The sequence below is a fragment of the Cyprinodon variegatus genome, unplaced genomic scaffold, assembly GCF_000732505.1.
Source record: "Cyprinodon variegatus isolate N-32 unplaced genomic scaffold, C_variegatus-1.0 Scaffold131, whole genome shotgun sequence".
In the NCBI taxonomy this organism is placed as follows: Eukaryota; Metazoa; Chordata; class Actinopteri; order Cyprinodontiformes; family Cyprinodontidae; genus Cyprinodon; species Cyprinodon variegatus.
Genome location: NW_015150584.1, coordinates 1235107 through 1244861, shown reverse-complemented (window position 1 = coordinate 1244861; position 9755 = coordinate 1235107). Strand labels below are relative to the sequence as shown.

Genomic DNA, 9755 nt, shown 5'->3' with positions numbered 1-9755 from the left:
AAAAGCTTGATTAAATCATAACACTTCAGGATGTCATATTGCCTTATGCTGAAGCGAAATGTGGTTCAAATATGAGTTTCTAAATATTGAGCATCAACCTGACTAACAAGATTGTTTTGAAGTAGCCAGGAATATTAACTATTGGATGACATCAAAAGCATCAGAAATGGAGTAAATTTGTGGAATGCCAGAAACTTGACTCATGTCAAAGATGTTAAGCAGATCTCAAAATATTTTATGATAAACAGTATACTGAATTTATTTTTTTTTTTTTTGCATCCTGATTGGGCTTCAAATATCCGTTGTTTATAAGGCATGAGTGATTATGGACACAAAAGTCTTTCTTTAAGAAAACTGAGCTTAAGCTATTTCTTAAACTTATAATTGTACATCGGTTTAACATCTTTGAGCAAAGCTCAAAAGGGCATCCAAAGACACACCGACTTCACAGAAAAATGTGAGCAAAGGATGCAACCCTCATAAGAAAAAAAACTGCTTATGGCTTTTGTTACACCAAAATCTCTTTTAAACCAAATAAATAAATAAAGAGCTTTAAATTAAATTTCTAAGCACATTTTTTTTTTTTTTAACTGAGTGCCTCTAAGGAGCCATCACTAGCAACACATGGGCACAGAGAGCTAGGATAATTTATAGGCGACAGGCTAAACTTCACAAGTACAGATATTTTTATGTTATCAGTCTGTGGAATTCTGACAATGTTAAAACAACCATTAACCGGCTGGTAGAAAACCAATCAATGAATGGAAAATTTGAAGATGAACCAGACAGAATACAGCTAAATCAGAGCTTGATTAAAAAGTCTCCCACACACATCACAGCATGTGTTGCATTTGGAGCTGAATGCAAACAGCCAGGGAAAAGACAGATGTGGTAAAATTCATAAAAATCTGCTCTACTGATATTGACCTTTTTAATATGAAAATGAGGCGGGCCATGTGTACAACTGGGCTGCAAAACTTTTTCCAACCAACCTCAAATAGTTTCTCAGCAATAAATTCTCATGGAGAATTAAACTATCCATTACAGGGAGCAGTAAATGGTAAATGGCATGTACTTATATAGCGCCTTTATTCAAGTTAGGAGACTTGACCAAGGCGCTTTACACTACATTCATTCACCCATTCACGCACACACACACACTGATGGTGGCAAGCTACATTGTAGCCACAGCTGCCCTGGGGCTCACTGACAGAAGCGGGGCTGCCGTACACTGGCGCCACCGGGCCCTCTGACCACCATCAGTAGACAATGCAGGTAAATAGCAAATGTCTGCCATAGAAATATATTCAACGACTACTATGTTGCAAGGGTCAACTATCGTTATTCCTCTCTGGAGTGCCTTCAGCTTATTGGCCAAGACCAAATCTCTATACCGTTAATGTATTTTTAATTGCCATCAAAATAGGTAAAAGCCTCCAACTCTAAGTTTAAGTTTTTACATAGAAATATTATGATTAATTATTTTTCCCCTTTAATTTTTGTGGTTTATAAAAATGCAACTCGCTTAAAACTATTTTTTTTTTTGTTTAATTTTACAACATAAACACCACAAACTTTCCTATTTGACACCAACGGCTTCATAACACTGCTTTGGGGAGCCAAAATGCACATTGTACATTTTTATCTTTATCTCAAAGCAAAGGAGTGTAAGCAAATATATTCTGCCGCTCAGTTGTTCTGTTACAGACAAAGCAAGAATTATCGTTCTGAAGAGGTGCTTGAATCAGCTGATGATTTTTTCTTTTTTTTAACCCCTAATTTCTAACCCAACTGTTTGGTTAAAAAAAGACTGAAGGTCACCTGATTTTATCTAACCCATCACTTCGCCTTCATTTCTTCTTTTCTTTTATCCTCCTGTTATATATTCTGGTTATGCAACTATGCATTACAAACTTCATTAGTGTGTTAAAAATCTTTTCTAATAATAAAAAACCCCAAAAATGTTTTGCATTTCGATTATGTCATTGATAGTTGTTTAAAAGAGATGTAGAGCAAGAAGACATCAATGACAACTCTTGGTTTTCTCAAATTCATAATTTTTCATACTTTGTTTCAAATGCAGATAAAACTCCACTTCAGCAGGTAAAAAAGTTACCACCATAATGTAGCAACCATGGATAAGGAAACAATGACTTCAATACAATGGTGTGCTTAATTAGTATAGAAAGAATTTTCCTTAAAACTAGTTTAACCTAAAAATACTGCAGCAAGACAGCTGACATTTAAACCCACTCCAGAAGGCAAGAATCAAGTACAGCTTACATCTAACATCCACCCGTGTGATGAGTTGGCAGACAAAAATCTGTAGGAAGTGAGAAAAGGACTGAAAACACTGCCAACATTTTTAGGTTTTTAAAGTCTGAGTAAATGCTGACTATCTTTCTCTTATAATTTTCCGTTTGGTTTGCAGTCTGATCTGATTTTAAAGTCGGTAAAAAGACAATAGAAGAAACCAAAATGATAATTTAAACAAACATAACTCTTAAAAAAAGAGCAGCCACCAAGAATTAAACTTCAGTTTTATCAAGTACCAGTACAATGCCCTTTTTAATACATCAAACATTCAACAAATAACACTGAAATGTGTCAAGTAACCCTTAAACTATACACAATAGAATGGGTTGATTCAACAGGTGTGATTTTGTTGAGGAAAAAATTAAAATTAGAAGCATAACTGGTGCATGTCAGAATCGTTTGTCTCTAAAAATAGCTTTCTTTCCAGTACAAACTTGCTTTAAAACAATAGTTTCTTGTCTTATTTATCCAGATTCATTTTTATTTTATCAAAGGGGATGAAAAATAAGCATAATAATCAGTTTTAATAGCTTTTGCATTACCAGTTATTTTTTTATGGTGGTAAAATTTAGTGATATATAGTAATATATCTGCTTATCCTTTTCAGTTGACTGAACAAAGGGTACATTCACATCGCGCAGGCTTACCTGCAGCAAGTGTGCATCCAAAAACTTGTCCACCGACAAGAAAAAGAAATGCAATGAAGTGGAGCAGATGCTCTAAAGTAAGCCCGCTTGGTTAAGCACATAGATGAGAAGTTGCAGCTCGGGAGCTGAATGATCAGGTACTGCATTTCATGGGAATTGATCCCAGAGATATTACACACTCAACGCAGATGCAACGGCTGAAAGCATAAGCCTCTTTGTGCTGAAGCACTAGAAGCTAGAAGTAATCCAGTCCAAAAAAAAAAATGCTAGAAAAAAAAAGCAGGGAAAGATGAAGCATTTTCACTTCATTGAGATTTTCCATAACATTCATGTTTTACTGTTTCTGAGTGAAATGAATCATTGAGGTTTGCAGGATCGAGTCTTTTTCTGTCAGAGGGTCTGCACCTGCACTGGGAAGAGCAGGGACAGATGCTCGGCACCTCGGATCGGGAGTTTATGCGTGGTGTAATAGTGGACGGCCTCAGGAATGGTGTCAAAGGGTGGGCTGTTCTGTCCCAGCACGTACTTCCCATCTTTACACTGTGAGAACTTCATGTGCATAAAACCCTGGCAGCTCCTGTGAAGAGGAAAGTATGAAAAGAAATTTGACAAATGAGTGGATGGCAACTAATAAAAGAAAAAAAAAACACCATAAAAAAGAACAGGGAGGGAAAAGAAGACGCATGAAATGAAATTTGGAGCAGCCTAACATCACACAGCCTTCCACACATTTGGTCCCAAGACGGTATGTGTGAGCAATCGTCTGGATTTATGTTCGCTTTGTATTTCACTCTGGGAACATGAATCCAACAAAAACCTAATAACACTGACACAAATTGGGATGAGAGGGTTTTTGTTTGATGGATGAATGGTGTAATAAGACATTAAAAAAAAACAACAACAAAAACTCTAAGAGAAAAAGAAGACTGCAGACACTGGAAGTGGCTATGCTGAGAGCCACACCTTCCCTTTAAAATCCATACAGCCTTGAAAGAACTGCTACTTTAATAGTTTTTCAGCCAGCTGTGATGCATGTCTAATTATAGCAGCAAAGCAAAAGACACAAGCTGGAGCTGGTCAGCAGAAGTGTCATCTTATAGGGAATAAAATATTGAAAACATTTCCAGTAAACATTGTCCAGCAAGCCTTTAAGGATCATTTCAATACTTTGTTAAGACTTGTGTAATTAAAAAGGCAGTATTGTACCAGTTCTTTCAGACTGCCGTACCTCTTTCACCCTATCTCAATAAAATCACCTCCAACAGTCAATTAAGCTATTCTTCAGATTTTTTGTAACATTGAATACAGGTATGGGCCATTTTTTCAAAGCCATAATAAAAAAAATATGTCAAAAACATTGTTATACAGCACGTGTTTGCAGAATAAACTTTGTTTAGGTTGTTTTAGACACATGCTCTTGTAATATAGTTTTATTGACGGGATAGTTGCAGAGGTATTTATAATAAGATAAACATGAAGGCAGTTAAAACATGGTAAACAATTACAACTTTAAATATAATTTAACGACTCCCCAATTAGGGAAATGAGCACATTTACTTCTCTCACCATCAAACACATAATGCAGATTACTTAAATCCTTTGCTACAGGACTTACCTCCAATGTTGATGTGATATTCCACGGTATATAGAGGTTAAAGAGTTTATTTATTTTTTTTATATATATATATATATATATACACATTTTATTCTCTCTTCAATAAGGGCACACTAACATGGCTACTCAGTTAATATCCTTTAACTTATATAATTTGTATTGGGGTAAAAAAAAGCAACTATGTCAGTATTTTCCCCACATTGTGATTTTAATAATAGATCTAATAATTAAGTTTCTAGCAAATAATTAGTAGCTTCATACAATGTCATTTATATCCTGAAAAATTAGACTGTCATTTTCACTCTACACAGTATTGTTTCAATCTGCTAACACTCCTCTGGATGATCCAAGGGTTGCCAATATGGCAAAAATATGAACTATTTTAGAATAAAATAATCATACATTTCCTATACTTTTCGATTTAAAGAAAATACAGTTATGGAAAATACAAGGGGGCCAATAAACATTCCTGAACAGTTGGTGTAATTATGCCCGCTTCTGTTACGTACAACTGATAGTTAGCATTTAATGCTTGAAGAACCCTCAGTCTGGGATTCTTTAGCAAAGATAAAAAATGTAATAATTTAAACAAGAATTCTAACAACATTCAGATAAAGAGTGCTATTGTAGTGCAAAAAAATGTATATATACATTTTAAATGTCTCTGCTTTTGGAGGAGATTCACACATTCTAATACAGCATGTTTCAATATATTCTCATTAATTACTCTTTTGTTCAGTGCATATAGATTTGGCAGAGAAACTAATGAGCACAAAGAATATTTCCAAGTGTAGTAATAAAAGTGCATGACAACAAGTCATGGCGTTTTTGAAAATTAGGCTGTTTAGGAAAAAGGAAAGTAGCAATCTTTCTTGGTTACAAGACTGAACCAGAGGCGGTTAAAAAAAAGTTTCCTGTTTAGATGTGTTCCTGCTTTGCTCTTTTATTTAACTACAGATGGTTTTAATTTTCTCACATAAATTTAAAAAATATTTTCAATTACACAGTACATCTTTTATCTTTCCTGATGAGGTTGAGAACTTTTTTAACCCAACAGTATTTCTTCTGCTTTAGAAAAAAATCATTCAACAGTTACTAGGGTTCACAGATCTTGATAAATTCACCTCTTCAAGACTCTAGAGTGCTTGTTTGGGAAAAGTCTCAGTGCTGACCTTGATGTCTAGGCAAACATGCATGTGTATGTGTGCATGTCAAAAACCCTCCACTTATTCAAATGAGTAATGCATGAGCTTGTTTTTTATGTCAGCACGACACAGTGACTCCACTCCCCTCGTTCCCATTCTATCCTATTCCCTGCCTAATTCCCTTCTTGGGTGTCCCACAGAAGGTAATTCATATTCATTAGTGATTATGTGGAGGATGATGTGTGCACTGAAGTGTGCTCTACCTGACTGATTACCACTTAGACGGCCCGCTGGGGCTACAGAGGAAGGCCACTGAGGGGCAGATCAAGGATGCTGAGAGGACAGAGTGATGAGGGGAGACCGGTGCGAGGCCGGCACAATGGATCACGATTGTAATTACAAGGGAGAGATTTGACCAGATAAGCAGTATTGTGCCTTGCGCGCAGACATCAGTAGTGGAATCAGTGTAGCAGTGATGTTAAATGAAGGTGATAGTAGATGGGAGAAGAAAGAGCGAGAGACAGAAGGAGAGGTGTTGGAAAATGCAATATGAGATGAGGAGCTATGACATCTGCCCTCATACATAGACACAATACAAAAAATGATAATGCACAGTTACAGTGTGCAGACTGATGATCCACAATGCAAGGCGTTTAACATGCTCGTGATTTTAGGTGCGTCTTACCTTAGGGACAGAGAGAAGTCTGAGCGGTTCTGACTGTTCCTCACCAGGTAGCTGCACTCTTTACACAGTGTTAGCAGTGACTCTGCCTCCGAGCGCGACAGAGAGCCGTGGTACCATCTGTTACAGCATACACAAGCAACAACAATAAGACACCAATGCAGTTATATGATAAACAAAACATATCAGTAGTCAGCACTGATGAATGTGAAACCTATGGTGTTATCTGTGCCCTAGGTTTACTTTCGCTTAAAAAAAAAATTATTCATAGCCTATGCTAAATAACAGTTTGTTCCCTAATGGATTTTAGTGGGATGATCCTAACCTGGCATAGGCCAGATTTATCTGTGTAGTACAATCTAAACTCTACATCTGGAAAGGCTTCTATGGAAAGTGTTCACAAAAGGGAGGGAGATTCAGTACAATTCTTCCATCACAGCTGCTCGATTTGTTTCACAAAGTTAACTGACAAATCAAACTCTTAACAAATCCGATCAGGAAGAACGCCCAAACATCTTTCCCATCCACAAAGGCACACATCACATCTTTTTTCAAAAAGAAATAGAGGGTATTCCAGCAAAAACTGATTCAGCAATTTTGTTTTGAATTCAGCCTTCCGCCTCTGGTCGACTTAATACACGTCACTGAAACATTTCTGTATCGAGGCCAATGCATCTGTTGGCTTCTGGAAAGATGTTGTTTAGAGGAGTCAAATCCGGCGACCATTTGTCTTGCTGGCAAGGTTAGCGGGATCCTGGATTGATTTTACAATTTCATCACAGATAAAAATCTATTAAAAGAATACGCAAGTGTGAAAATGTCAACAACCCTGCACTGTTTTGTGTTGAATCATGTGCAATCGCAATCAAATAAATATTCTTGCTGGAACTGGTCAAAATGTTCAAAGAAGTTTTACATTGCACGCTAAATTGTTACAACAACCAAAACAAGAAGTTTTCACAGATGACTGAGGAAGACATGCCTACCACAGGTTTACAATTATGTTTTACTGATTAAAACTCTGAAACCACTAAGCTCCAAACAGCCCCAAAGTGATTATAACGGAGCAACGGAGCATGGCAACTCCTCACATGAATATGTTCACATGACCACATGCAGTGTGTCTGAATTTACATGTGTGCTTAAGGGCTGTTATACTCAGGAGTTTCATTAGGAAAACTGCTCTTCATGAGCACTGAGACAGCACATAAATTACACCAATGATGTTTGAAATTGAGACCAAGGTAAATGTGTTTCTTGAATGCTCTGACTTAATTAGTGAACGTTCAAACCTCTCCCTACTCTGCTTAGTTGAAACCTGAACAGCTTCATTTGAATTTGTTCAAGCCCATAATAGATCAAAGCAGAGCAATAAAAGTCTCTTGGCTTTTAATGGGATTCTTTCCACCGCCGTGTCTGTCCTTACACGTTCATGACCACTTTTAAATACAATCTATTAAATAGATTCATGAAAGCAATGAAGAGACATTAGAACCTTCTCTAAGTGAAATTGCATACATTTATACCGGCATTAACAGCTTGTATTAGGTTACTAGTTGCAAAGAAGGACCTTGAAAAGATGAGCAGTAAGGGGTTTGCAGCGCCCCGGAAAGTTTTAACAGCACTGTTTTTTTTTTTGTTTTTTTTATCAAAATGAGTCATTTGACCCAAGATGTTTCCAACTTTTTTCTTCTACACATGTTAAAGAAAAAGCTTTTCTAATCATTTTTATCCTTTATAGTCTTTCGGTCAAAACTTCTTTTTATAACAACATGTTTAAATTAATTTAGTTTTATCTGTGAAAATATAGATGACTTTGGCCCAATTAAGAAGTGTACACAGAAGATATGAGTTGTGCATGTTGTTGATTTTTTTTTTGTCTTTAATAAATGATAAAATAAGCCATTTGCAATAAGCATTTAATTGAATAACAAAATTTTGCCATTAGGAGGTGTGCACCTTTCCATTAATATTAACAGCTGGGGTTGGGTAATCCCTAATCTTACCACATCAGGGTTGTGAAAACCAGCAAGCAAGTAAAACTATTATAAATGGACCCAGTTCAAGGGTTTCTGTATCATGTGTCCCAGGGTTGGATGTCCGGTTTAACCCACCGTCGCTATATTTGATCCGGAGTTCATTTCCATAAATAATGAATTTACCTAAATACATAAAAAAATCCTGTAGTGCTTTTAATCCTTTTACTGCAATTGAGACATTTAGTTAAACCTTTTTAACTTTGATACTAACGAGGATACAGAGTCATTAAGCTCTCATGCAAAATAAAATCACATCATGTGTCTTGCACCTACAAAAAGTTGTAAACAACAACATTCGTAATCCTCCTGGAAAATGTTGCTCACTCTGAATCAGTAAATGGGGAAGTTTATTACAAGTAAGGTTTCTGTATTCTCTGTGCCTCAGCTGTCTCACCCTCCCAAAAATGTTCCAGAGAGGAAGAACTCCCATTGAACTCCATTTAACCCATTAGCTGCGGCTCCCAGGTTCTTCAAAACTCCACTTCTGATTGGTTGAAAAAGCTCAGTTGAGCTCATTTGGGCGAAGACATCAGTCCTGGTAAAAGAGTAGCTCTAGGTTTGTTTTCAGCATTCCATGTTACACCCTGATGTATATTTTCTTTTATGATAAAAGTTCTGTGAGACACTATTTTTTATGTTTTAAAATCCTTTTTAGAGGACCCTGTGCATCATTAACCATAAATCAAATCCAAAGCAAAGAGCTCCCAGGCACCCATCATCTGAGGAGGCTCTGTCCTTTCTGAAAGTGACCTACAGAGGCTGACAGAAGCAGTTTTTTAGTCTGAGTACAGATATGTCTCTGAGCTACAGACAAATGTAATGGAATAGCATATTAATGGGGAATAGGCAGGTCTGTAAGCAAAAAAGACGACAACATGTGTTCAACCCAAAAGGTGTTTTGTCCTTGTCCTTTAAAAATCAAACCAGTTCTTTTGTGGTGCGTAAACTCCTGTTCTAAACTTCTCCCTTAGATTAAAATGATTTCAAATGAGCACTAAAAACAAACTTCTTGTCATCTGACTGTAAAATGGACTTAGCTTTTATATAAAGGTGTTTTGTCTTTTGGGCGGAGCGGGTAGCACTGCTGCCTTGCAGCAAGAAGGTTCTGGGTTGGATGTCCGGCCCGGGGTCTTTCTGCATGGAGTTTACATGTTCTCCCTGAGCAAGCGTGGGTTCTCTCCGGGTACTCCGGCTTCCTCCCAAAAACATGACTGTTGGGTTAATTGGCTTCTCTAAATTCTCCTTATAGTGTGTGTGTGTGAATGGTTGTTTGTCCTGTTTATATCTGTTTTGCCATGCGATGGACTGGCG

General features: G+C 36.9%; 1 protein-coding gene across 2 annotated transcripts in view; it reads right to left on the bottom strand.

Annotated features, from left to right (window-relative positions):
• Positions 1-1256: 1256 nt before the first annotated feature.
• The window catches only part of shd (Src homology 2 domain containing transforming protein D), a 30230-nt gene continuing 21731 nt past the window's right edge, over positions 1257-9755 (bottom strand). Inside the window, exons 6-7 of one of the 2 annotated variants that reach the window (XM_015376238.1) lie at positions 6409-6525; positions 1257-3540 (exon numbers count right to left, since the gene is read on the bottom strand). In XM_015376238.1, the coding sequence (XP_015231724.1) occupies positions 3354-3540; positions 6409-6525 (304 nt within the window). In that variant the 3' untranslated portion in view covers positions 1257-3353. The remainder of the gene's footprint in view (positions 3541-6408; positions 6526-9755) is intronic. The other variant, XM_015376237.1, reaches the window with a different exon arrangement.